Below are 12,677 nucleotides of genomic sequence, written 5' to 3'. Positions count from 1 at the left end.
AGAGGGTTGGGAGTGCCCTGCACAGTGCAGAGGGTTGAACTAGATGGCCCATGAGGTCCCTTCTATTATTCTATAGAGGAGGAGGAGGCACTCAGACGCCCTGAGTGGGTGCTAAGCACTGAGTGGCACTTAAGCCATGAGACCAGCTCCTCCTCCAAGCCCTTACTAGAAATAGTAAGTCAAACAGATTTAGAAAACGTAAATGGCAGTTGTCCAGAGACCCACTTAAGATGGTTAACAAAATAAAAATAATTTGTCAAAGTTTGTTTCTTATTACCAAAGAATGACTTGATATTGTAGCACAAGGGACGGCTGCTCAAGTAGGTGCTTGAGACCTCTTTTGACCCCAGGGTGAAGCAGGGGCCAGACTCCCTGCAGTGTTCTGCTTGGCCTCCCCTCAGTGCCGTGCTCTTCACCAGTGTCACCCCCTGGAGACCTCTTCAGCTCGCTTCACCCTTGCCTCCTCCTGGTGATCTCTGGCACCCCCACTAGTGACGGTCTTGCTCTCTGGTCACTCCCAGCTGATGCTGGAGCTCAGCTCTGCCTGCCCTTGCCTGTGGGCTGCCTACCTGTTCCTAGTGCTCCTGACGTTGGGCACAACCTCCTAGATGCCGCAGCCCGCTGCCTTATTCAGATTGGCCTGCTGATGTGGGTTTCACCTCTTTAGCAGTGTCTCCTCACACACTCCGCTGCCGACTAACCCAGACGTTAGGCCAAGGTTAGGTTAGGCCTTCATGTCGGGCCAAGGTGCAGCTCAGGGCTCACGGGCGTGCCACAAGGTGATGAATCAGCCTTCTGAGCAGTCACGGGAATTCCATTCAAGTAGGTTTTCCTGGTGTTTGCATTTGCAGTGACATTTTTTGCATGCCTTACTGGAAGAGCTGGGACAACCAAAGTAAGGACAGACCTGAAATGTTCCATGAAGGACAGAACCAGCCGCACCACCCTGGAGCAGCACTTTAGCCAACGGCTGGGCTATTTTAACAGAGATTTGTTGCCCAGCATGGGAAAGGCAAACAATTTCTCTCAGCAGGGGCAATAATCCTGGCTATTTTCTGGGACCACCTTTCAAAAGGGCTCCTACTTCAAGCTGGAAAAGGGACTCAGGGGAAAGCTAGAAGGCAAAGCGGTTTATACAAAGGCCGGAGAAGGGAGGCCCAATGTTGTCTGCCCAAAGCCACCCTCTCGCCCCTTACCTTGCCTGCTGTAGCTCTGAGGGGAGTGGCCAGGGGAGGTGCTGCAGCCACCGCCGAGGGAGCCTGCAGAGCTAGGACTGGGTGTCCTGTACTGCTTGGAAGGCCGGTCCTCTTGTTCCCCCTAGGAAGAGAGAGAAGGAGGGGGCGGGGAAACCTTTTCCATCATTAGGGAACAGGGGAGTGGATGCACCTTCAGTCAATGCAATACATTCAGTGTTGGGGGGGGGGGTGTTGGGGGAAGGGGTTGCAAGGATTATTTTTGATGCATTTTGCGTCATTGGACGTTACCTGCTTTTACTGTTAAAAACACTATCAACTCCACTGATTTCAACATTGATTCTAATGTTTATTGCGGTTGCTTCTGAAGCATTGCTATAGTGCCATGCTGACTTGTGACAACCTGTTTTGTAAGTACCATATATACTTGTGTATAAGCTGAGTTTTTCAGCACAGTATTCACACTGAAAAAGTCCTCCTCAGCTTATACGCGGGTATATACGGTAATTGAAATAACAGCCTGCTCCCAGCCAGCCAATCGATGCACTGTTTTTGCAAACCTCTTGCAAGCTGAATCTTGCTCTGGCTGCTTGTAGGACAGCACCGGTTTGACTGAGGGACTCTGATCTTTCTTTTCCTTTTGCCTTCACTTCTTCCAAACTATTCTTTTGGTGGTGTCGGCTGGTCATCCCTCCCTGTTATGCCTGAGGAGGACAGGGGGAGGGGAGAAAGCAGGGGGCCTGAGGCAGGAGAAGGCATCCAAGACCCACCACCTTTCCCAGACGCAGTAACCAAGCCTAAGAACAAAATGAATAAATAAAAATAAACCTAAAGATAAAATGAACACGTCACCCCCGGGTCAGTGGTAGCATGCAGCTTCCTGCTTTCGCAGCAGGACTGGGAAGAGTCTGTGGCCAAGTCCATGAAGGGGAAAGGCCAGGGACACCCTGGGGGTGGCAGCTCTCCTGGACCCTCCATGGGAATCCCTGGCCTAGGCAAACAGATTTCCTGCATCCTCTGATGACACAGTAGGCTTGGTAAACAATTGTTAATTAAATAATCCAGTCCTGGCAATCACAATTTATGGCGTGACAACACTGACATATAAAATGCTTTTAGAATCGTGGTTTTCCAGGATATAATGAAGATAACTGCTGGAATTTGGGCCAAGGAAAAAGGACCTCCGTTGTGTCTTCAATAGAGCCGCCTTCTGCATAACAACCTTAAGAGATCGACTGTTCAGGTAGTGACACTCTACGCAAAGAGATCTCTTTCCTCAAGCAACCCTGAGATATTTGGCAGACAGACTGTTAAAAAGAACGTTAAAACACTGCCGCTACACAACTAACTGGACAGCTACAGTTTTATTTCTAAGAGCAACATTTACGCGTGGCTAAAATCACTGAACAGGGGAGCGCAAAACGCACAGACGATCCGTACCTCTTCAGACCGGCGCCTGTTATCCGACAAGGAGCTAATATAGGGCGAGTAGGAGATCATATCTGGGCGGTCAATGTTGTAGATGGCCTTGTCCTTGGGAAGGGCAGCCAAATCCCTGTAGTCAAGGACTTCATCGCCAAGCTTGGCCTGGGGAAAAGAGAGCAGGCAAATACGGTCAGAAACAATTCTGGCATATCTAAGGAGATGAAGCAGGAAGAGACACGTTCCACCTGGCTGGTTGCAGCCGGGTGAACTTCACGTGGGCCGGGGATCACCAACCTACATAAACCAACCTACGCATACAAAGGGAGTTCCATAACACAGTTGCTCTGGTGGCTGTGGCCAGCATGCTTTGAAGTAGAAGCCCCCAAAACCAAGAACAGCTAAAAGTATATTTAATGTTATCTATGAAAAGTTTGTACAGGAACATACAGTAAAAAAGCAGTGAACCATGAGGATAAAATTGTAAAGCTAAATGTGTAACCTAAGCAATGGTCCTAAAGAAGAAGAAGAAGAAGAAGAAGAAGAAGAAGAAGAAGAAGAAGAAGAAGAAGAAGAAGAAGAAGAAGAAGAAGAAGAAGAAGAAGAAGAAGAGTTGGTTCTTATATGCTGCTTTTCCCTACCCGAAGGAGGCTCAAAGCGGCTCTTCGGCCAGGCCGTTGGTGGAGGCTGGGCAGACAGAGGGTTTTGTCCCTCCTCTAGCGTCTCCCACAGGTCACATTGTCCCTGGAGACTTGGCAGATCGGGGGAGGCAGGGGGAGGTTTTAGTTTGTTGCGGGATTGGAATTTGTAAGGTTTTTTATGTATTCATATTTGTTTATTTTAAATATTTATATTTATTAACCACCACTCCCTGCCAGCTTGTGGCAGTTTATAATAAATATTTTAAACCGATGTAAAATACACAATCTTTAACCTAAATAAAATAGTAAGGCCTTGTGGGGAGGAGTTAGGGCGGGACCCGTTCGGGGTAAAAACTCGGAGAGGGCCACTCAGGGGCCAAGTGGCCAATTGAGAGGCACGCGTAGCGCACCTCCCTATTGGCCACTTGGCCCGGCCCAGACTCCCTGCCCGCAGTCCGTCCCCATATGCTTCGCTGCCGGCAAAGAAGTCTTTGACGCGGCCGCCCTGCTCCTTTGCCGGCAGCGAATCATTGCCTCGCCCAGACATGCCCCCGCCGCCCTGCTGCCTTCACGGACGATAGCCACTCCGCCTGCTTCCCACGCCGCTTCCCCCATCTCAGCGACCTCTGCCGCCGCTGCTGAGGCCACGCCCGCACGGAGCCGCGACCGCCCTCAGCCGACGGACGACTGCTGCCGTCGCCCCTGCCGCCGTCCTACAACAGGTATGCCGCGACCCGTTATGCCGAGACCCGACACGCCATCGCCGCCTCGCGCCTCCACGGACCCACAACGCCCTGCCGGCATTCTCTCCAGCACTCGCCGCCCTCCGCCTGCTGCCTGGCCCCAGTGCAGTCGCCGGTGGGAGGGGGGCAGAAGGCCCCGCAATCAGCCCACCGGGGGCCTTCAGCCTCAGAAGACTTCCCGCCAAAACTGCCTTCTCTAGCGCCCATTTTATTTCAAGATAAAATGGGCTTTCTTTCTAGTCAGTACAATATAACAAGAGCCTATTGTGGCGCAGAGTGGTAAGGCAGCCGTCTGAAAGCTTTGCCCATGAGGGAGTTCAATCCCAGCAGCCGGCTCAAGGTCGACTCAGCCTTCCTTCCTTCCAAGGTCGGTAAAATGAGTACCCAGCTTACTGGGGGGTAAACGGTCATGACTGGGGAAGGCACTGGCAAACCACCCCGTTTTGAGTGTGCCGTGAAAACGATTGAGGGCGTCACCCCAAGAGTCAGACATGACTCGGTGCTTGCACAGGGGATACCTTTACCTTTACAATATAACAATAAAACAAACATAATACTGGTGGCAAGAAACCCACTATAAATCTCCCCTCTCCCACCCATCCAGCCCTATAAAACAGCTGCCACCACATGCCAGGGGAGGGGATCTTATGGCGATGTCCTGCCTATGGGGCCTATACTGGGAAGGACCCAATCTTCCTAGCCTGGTCTCAACCAAACGCCTGGCAAAACAGCTCCATCTTACAGGCCCTGCAGAACTGTGATAGCTCCATCAGGGCCCTTAACTCTTCTGGGAGCTCATTCCACTGGGGGGGGGGGTGGAACTGAAAAGACCCTGGCCCTGGCCGAGACCAGGTGTACCTCCCGGGGACTAGGAACAATCAACTGATTCAAACTCACAGACAGAAGAGCCCTGCAGGGGGCATAAGGAGGCAAGCGCTCCCTCAGATATGCAGGGCCCAGAGCACAGATGATCTTCAAGGTAAAAACCAGAACCTTAAACCTGATCTGGAAGCTAACTGGGAACCAATGCAGCTGCCTCAGCACAGGCTGGATGTGGGTCCTCCAAGATGACCTCATGAGGACCCTAGCAGCTGCATTTTACAGAAGTTACAAAAGTCTAGCCTGGAAGTGACCATTGCATGGATCACTGTGGTCAAGTGTTCTGGGGACAGGTAGGGTCTTGCGAAGATGGTAAAACTTTCATGATATGAGCCTCCTTAGATAGGGAGGCATCAAAGATAACACTCAAATTCCTGATGGTAGATAAAGCCGTAAAATGCACTCCATCCAGGAAGGGAAGGCATGCTTCCTGGTCCTGCTCCCTTCTACCCAGCCACAGGACCTCCATCTTGGAGGGGTTGATTTTCAGGTGACTCTGTCTGAGCCACCCAGACACCATTTCCAAACAAATGGCAAGTGTTTCGGGGGGGGGGGGGGAATCCGGCCGGCTGTCCACCAGGAGACATAACTTGATGACATCAGCATATTGGTGACACCCCGGCCCCCAACCCAGGACCAGCTGTGCCAGGGGATGCATATAGATGTTAAGAGTACAGCAGGGGTAGTCAACCTGTGGTCCTTCAGATGTCCATGGACTACCCATGAGCCCCTGCCAGCAAACACTGGCAGGGGTTCATGGGAATTGTAGTCCATGGACATCTGGAGGACCACAGGTTGACTACCCCTGCCCTACGGTACCCCACATGGGAGCGCCTAGAGACATAACTCTTCTCCCATTGCTACACTCTGTGTCCCATTCTGGAGAAAGGAGACTAGCCACTGTAAAGCTATTCCCCGGGAGTGGCAGGGGGGAAAATCTAAATAATAATAAATAGTAATAATAATAATCCCTGTCTCGGCAAGGCAGTGTGCTAATGACTCATGGTCATCCACATCACTTGCGGTCGACAGATCCAAAAGCATGAGAACAGCTGAACTGCTGCAATCCAGCTAGTGCTGGAGATCATCCATCAAGGCAACCAGCTCAGTCCCCACCCCATGGCCAGGTAGGAAGCCTGACTGGTATGGTCTTGCAAACTGCTCCCGCAACATTGGGGATTTGTTGTTAATTGACCTGGCATTCCCCTTCAGGGTTGTGCCCTCTCATTGTGGCTTTGGGTCTGGAGGAACAGAAGAGGTGGTCATGGATTTTCTTATGCTCATTTTTCTCTCTCCATTCATCCACAAACAGCAATAACAACCCTGAATCAGTGTCTGGGAGAGGCGGACTAAATTACAACAACAATAATATTAACTTGGCCCTGATCAACTATGTTTTTGCAGACGGTCTCTAAGATACAAGTACAAGTTTATTTATACAGTCACAGATCAGAATGCAGATAAAATTTTAGAAGTTTCTTTCAGTATAAAAATAAACAATTCTCAGTGAAATTAGCTAAAAGGACGTGGTGACCGTGGCTGTATTTTATTGTTCTGGCAGGCTTCAATCATGGGGGTGCAGAATTTCACTATCTGGAATGGAACGAGGCTTTTTATCCTCGAGTAATTCTTTGGACCAATCTGCTTCTGTTTGGTATGGCTTCCAGTCCAGAGGTGGCTGGATAAGTTTGTTGCTTCTTCTCCTGGAACATCTAGCAGGGGGTTGGACTAGATGGCCTGTATGGCTCCTTCCAACTCTATGATTCTATGATTCTAAATATTTACTTTAAACAAACACTTACATAAATCACTCGGCTTGGGGACCCTGACGTGCTGGACGCAGGCACTGAAATGGTGCTCTCAGAGGATGTTCTGGTTTCCTGCAGCTGAAAACAAGCAAGCAAAATGAATCTCATGGAATGGTTATTAAAGGAAAACGTTTCTGTAACCCTAAGGCAATTCTGGTCAAATAAAAGCAGATAAAATTTATTTCCATTTAAGAAAAGAGTTAAGGCTTCTACAAATCCATGCACACTTCCGATCCCTGAGCACTGCAAGGAAGGGCTGCCCCAGAACTCTGGTGCCACGAGGACAATACAGACATTGTACAGTCTGACATTTCATGCCCTTGTACCAATTAGGGTCCAGGCAACACTGATTTTGATTGCATATCAAAAATAGGATAGGGAATGCCTTACTTGAAGGCCTACAGCAGGAAAGAGCCTGCTGGAGAAACATTCTGCAAATCCTCCTGACCCTCTCCAGACCCATTGGGTTTGGGATTTGGGACAATGCTTTTGCTCCTACCTTCTGAGAAGGACTGAGGAGATCATGTTGGACACCCCAGTTGAAGAGGGAGGTAGGCAAACTGGAGCGTGTCCAGAAGAGAGCAACAAAGATGGTGAGCGGTTTGGAGACCAAGACATATGAGGAAAGGTTGGGGGAGCTTGGTCTGTTTAGCCTAGAGAGGAGACGACTGAGAGGGTATCTGATAACCATCTTCAAGTATTTAAAAGGCTGCCATATGGAGGATGGAGCAGAATTGGTCTCTCTTGCCCTGGAAGGACAGACTAGAACCAATGGGATGAAATTAATTCAAAAGAAATTCCGTCTAAACATCCGGAAGAAGTTCCTGACAGTCAGAGCGGTTTCTCAGTGGAACAGGCTTCCTCGGGAGGTGGTGGGTTCTCCATCTTTGGAGATTTTTAAACAGAGGCTAGACAGCCATCTGAAGGAGAGGCTGATTCTGTGAAGGTTCAAGGGGGTGGCAGGTGACAGTGGATGAGCGATACGGTGGTGAGTGTCCTGCATAATGCAGGGGGTTGGACTAGATGACCCAGAAGGTATCTTCCAACTCTATGATTCTATGAATGACTGTTCATCCTGCAAGGTTCTCCACCCATGTTACTTAACACCTACACACAACCCTCAGGGACAAGGCCTGGCCTTAGGAAGCACAGCCACACTGCAGGGCTGATCACAACCCCCTCAGTTATATCCCCCCCTTTCTAATGCAGGAATGGCAATGGCTTCCCTGAACCGGGGTCTGAGATCACTGGAAGGTTGGCTAACAAAGCAATTTAAAATTCATTCAGACAAATAACCCACAAAGATGGTGTAAACAGCTAGCTGAAAAAATGTCAGTCCTAGACAGGCCTGTGCAGGTTCACACCCTGGAGTATTTCTGGACTTTGGCTCCCCAAGTCTCACATGGCTACCATAGCTTTACTTAGACTGCAGGGAGACAAAGGCCTTATCTGCATCGGTGTTTTCCTTGGCTTTCATAGTGCACTCCTGTCAGGTTTTTAACCCTTCTGGATTTCCCCCTGCTTTCTAAGGGGATGTCCACCCTTCAGCATTATTTGCATTCCATTCCTGTTTCCCCATGTTTTAAAGAGTGCTTTCATACTGATTTCCCCCCTTTCTTTGCCCCCAAAGACCTTGGGAAGTTAGAAAAGGAGAGCAATACTGGTGGACAGCTACAAAAAGGGCAAGCACCCTCCAAGGCAAAGATCCTCTGGTAAACAGGGTGGCAGTGGGGGGAGTGTACGTGCGTTTGTGTGTGTGTGTGTGTGTGCGTGTGCATGCCCAAAAGTAGAATACAGCAATCATTTTGTTATTGGAGGGTCAGCTGGCATGGGGCCTCGCCACTTCCCCCAAGGTTTTTTTTTTTTTTTTTTAAATAAGGTTATCATGTTACAACTCTGTAGCGTTGTAACGTGCCTGGTTTTTTGTCACTGGACAACTGGAGAAGACAGCAAGATACTGAAGAAATGGAGGAGGCGAGAGACAGACATAGAGTAATCCACAGGCACCTCACCGATGCTGCATGGGGCAGCTGTCTAATCACATGGGGAGGAGAGGCACAGAGGTTGCTTGCTTCCCCTTCCCAAATCAGAGTTCGCACTACGGCTGCAGCTCGGATAAGGGAGGGGAAGCCAAGGAACCTTGGCTTCTCTTCTCCCCCTGCAATCTGACAATTCCCCATGCAGCATCAGAGGGGCATGCACAGATTCCTCTGTGTACCCTGCCCCCCTCCCGGGTCCTTCAGAAGTCCGTTGTCTTCTCCAATCCTCCAGGGACCAAAAAAACAAGCCTGCATGTTACAACTCCGCAGTATTTAAAAAACACCTTGGGAGGGGCAAGGGGGGAGGCAAGGGAATGAGGGATGAAGATTTAGGATGCTTTAGGCTGATCCTGCGTTGAGCAGGGGGTTGGACTAGATGGCCTGTATGGCCCCTTCCAACTCTATCATTCTATGATTCTATGATTCTAAGATGCCTATAAAGTTGCCTATTCTTACAAATGAGACACCCAGAAGGCAAGGTGTGCATCTAGCAACAAAATAAATTTACATTTACAGCCTAAAGATGAAAATGGGGCCAGCTGGGCAAATAGCTGGTCAGGGAGAATGGGGCAGTGTCAGCTCGGGAACTGCAGGCGAACGCTGCTTTCTTTCCTAAAGGGTGTGATGACACTATTTGAAGATATACAGGTGGCAGTAGAGTGGGGGGCTAGGGGTGGGCGCTGCGGCACCCAAATCAGCCGTTCACTCCCACTGCAGCCAGCGCCGCACCGTGAAGGGGGAGGGGAGGCGTGGGTGTCAGCATGCCGGCAGGCGCACACATGCAGGTGCGTCGGTGTGCCAAACCGCCCAACCTAGCAGGGAGTGACTCTGGACCACAGAAACAACTCCCCTGAAGCTTAGAAGATGTTTCACAGGCCCCTACAGATGTGAGGGCTAGCTGCTCTGCTCACCAAAGTGTTAGGACTAGGAGACACATGCTGGTCATGGGGGATCCCTATTGAGAGGAGCAGAAGCCAAAGTGTGTCGACCGGACTTGTTGTTTTGAGAAGTCTGCTGTCTACTTGATATGAGAATCAAGGATGTCGCAGAAAGGGTGGAAACTCTTGTAAAGCCCAGGCCAGATGTCCCTTCCTACTCATTCATGTGGGGACAAATGACACTGCCTATGTGGCCTTGGGGGGGGGGAGTGAAGGACTTGGGAGTTTTCCTCAGTTAACGGCGGAGGCTCAGGAAGGGAAAGGAAAATAATGCAGACAAATGACTGGCGGCATCATTGGTGTCATCGGGAAAGGTTTGCGGTTTTGGACCATGGATTGTGCTCCCGTGATGAGGCTCTTCTATCGGGAGACGGTTTGCACCGCACAAGGGTGGAAAAATGTCTTTGCAAAGAGCCTTGCAGACCTGGGGAGGAGGGCTGTAAACTAAGTTCAATAGGGGAGCTAGACGTACATTCAAAGCCCAGTTCCATGAAAATAGCTGTAGATGGGAACACTGCCAATTTAAAGAGAAAGGCACATATGCAGGGAACTATTAACCTACAGGAAACTTCAAAAACTAAAAGACTGGGGTACTCGTATGAAGGATTACGATGTCTCTACACTAAAGCATAAAGTATAAGAAACATGCAGGATGAACTAAAAGTCCTAATAAAGGAAAGGGACTATGATCTAATAGGCATTACAGAAAGCTGGTGGAATAACAGTCACAACTGGAATAATAAGCCAAAATACAGCGAACGATAGCGGGCAGTGGGTGGGTGCGGGAGCCCCCCCGGCCCCCGGGCCTGGTCGCCCCCTCCCCCCCCAAATCCCTGTCTTCAGTGCAGGGCTCAGAGCAGGCCCCCCACGTCTGGGACGCGGCAGGCTTGCTCCGAGCCCTGCACTTGAAGCCTCCCCCGCCCAGCCACCCCCCCCCAAGTCCCCAGCTTCAGACATCCGTCCGGGACATCCGGGATGGGCCAAGGGGCCAATTGGGAGCCGCGCAGCAACTAACACTTGGAGGGGCCAATCGATTGTCCCCTTCAAGTTTTTATCCCGGACTCGCCCCGCCTCTTTCTCCACCCACTTACCGCTTACTGCGGAGCGGTTTAGAGATTACATTTGTATACCACCATCCCCTAAGTCTCAGAGCAGTTCACATGGAAGAAAAACAAGAACAGTATATCGAACTCTATGAATATATCAAATAAAGCTAACACTAATAGTAATAGCCATAAACAGAGAAAATAACACTAACAATAAACAGTAAACAATCTAACAGCCCCATGGCAGGTCAAAGTACTGATTCAAGGGAGGATGGTTCAAGGCCCCAATTGATGTTGTTTGGCTTTGGTCAACCTCAACCGGGTGGAGGACCTCCTGTCAGGATCAGCCCCTCTGATCTCTCCCATGATTTGTGGTTGGCCAGAGAAACTCCATGTTGGTTTGATGTGTGTTGTTTGCAGAACCTTTTGTAACCCTTTTTACAACCCTGAACTATTTCACACTGCTTTGTGTATCTTTTCACGCTGTGACACTTTCCTGCAAATGTTGCTCTGTACTTTGTTACCTGAAAGGGAGGGATCCGGTCCCCTAAGGCAGTGGTCCCCAACCTTTATTAGGCTGGGGACCGGCAGGGCATTGGGCCGCGCCCGCAGGGACCGCGCAGACCACGCCCACGCTTCCGGCCGCACCCGCGGGCCACACCCGCGGATCGAGCCGCGCCCACGAGCCGTGCCCGGCCGCGCCCGCGGGCCGCACCCGTGGATCGGGCCGCACCCGCGGGCCGTGCGGGCGCGGCCCAGCCCTGATTCCCTCTCCCCGCCCTCCCGCAGTAAGTAGCTTCCCGGGCTGCAAGCTTGCGGCCTGGGAAGTTTTTTACTGCGGGGGGGAGGGGCGGGGAAGGGGAGCCACGGCCCGGCGCCATGGCCTTTGCGGCCCGGCGCTGGGCCGCGGCCCGCAGGTTGGGGACCACTGCCCTAAGGCCAGCCGGGCCAGAGACGGTCTGGCAGGAAGCCCAGGATGGCACCTGTGAGAGGGGGGTGATTCTACACTGGGAAAGAGGGGGGATTTGGACGGGAAGAATGCATTGATAACTGCTTGCTTGCCATGTATCGATTCGACTACAGACGTCGGTGTGTTCAGATCTATTTCCAATAAAGCTTTCTATTAATCCAGAAGCCTAGTCTGCCTGCCTTTGACACCTCCCTTTTGCAGGCCCTGCGGAACTGTTTTAGTTCTGTTAGGGTCCTGATCTCCTTTGGGGAGCTTGTTCCACCAGGTGAGGGTCAGGACAGAGAAGGCTCTGGCCTTGGTTAAAGTCAAGAGGACTCCGGTACGTTGGGCCCAGACTGCATATGGCATTAAAGGTAATTATCAAAACCTTCCTGCCTAGCCTTAGGACCTCCATTTTTGAAGGACTGAGCTTCAGACGATTCTGCTTGAGCCATCTCGTCACTGCTTCCAGGCAGCTGGCTAATGCTTCTGGGGGAGAATCAGGACGGTCATCCATTAGGAGGAAGAGCTGGGTGTCATCCGCATATTGGTGACATCCTGGCCAAAACCTCTGTACCAGTTGGCTAAGAGGAAGCATGAAGATGTTAAATAGGACTGGAGAGAGGACCACTCCCTGAGGGACTCCACATGTACGTTGCGGGTGGCTTCAATATCTCTTTCCTATTGCTTCAAGAGCTCTTTCCTGCCTGCAGCCTCAGAGAAAGGAGATCAGCCATTAGAGGGCTGTCCTCCACATTACAGAGTCAGCAAGGCAGTGGGCTAGAAGTTTATGGCTGACTGAGTCGAATGCTGCCGAAATGTCTAATAGTACGAGCAGCGTCAATCCGCTTTGGTCTAACTAGCGATGGAGCTCATCCATCAGGGTGACTAGGGCTGTTTCTACCCTGTGGCTAGGATGGAAACATGGCTGGGATGGGTCTAGGGCTAAAGCTTCTTCCAGAAATGCTGATATTTGGTCTGCAATAGCCCTTTTTTACCATTTTTTCCAGGAACACTAA

At 50.8% G+C, this 12,677-nt stretch overlaps 1 protein-coding gene across 10 annotated transcripts in view; it reads right to left on the bottom strand.

Moving 5' to 3' along the window:
- Nucleotides 1-12,677, bottom strand: part of ABLIM2 (actin binding LIM protein family member 2) — a 151,023-nt gene that overhangs the window by 87,580 nt on the left and 50,766 nt on the right. For all 10 annotated transcript variants that reach the window (XM_077301515.1, XM_077301520.1, XM_077301517.1 and 7 more), the window contains exons 9-11: nt 6,681-6,764; nt 2,634-2,780; nt 1,197-1,317 (exon numbers count right to left, since the gene is read on the bottom strand). In XM_077301515.1, coding sequence (XP_077157630.1) covers nt 1,197-1,317; nt 2,634-2,780; nt 6,681-6,764 — 352 coding nt within the window. The remainder of the gene's footprint in view (nt 1-1,196; nt 1,318-2,633; nt 2,781-6,680; nt 6,765-12,677) is intronic.

The sequence above is a fragment of the Paroedura picta genome, chromosome 10 (genome assembly GCF_049243985.1).
Source record: "Paroedura picta isolate Pp20150507F chromosome 10, Ppicta_v3.0, whole genome shotgun sequence".
Lineage (NCBI taxonomy): Eukaryota > Metazoa > Chordata > Lepidosauria > Squamata > Gekkonidae > Paroedura > Paroedura picta.
This window is presented reverse-complemented; position numbering and strand designations above follow the sequence as displayed.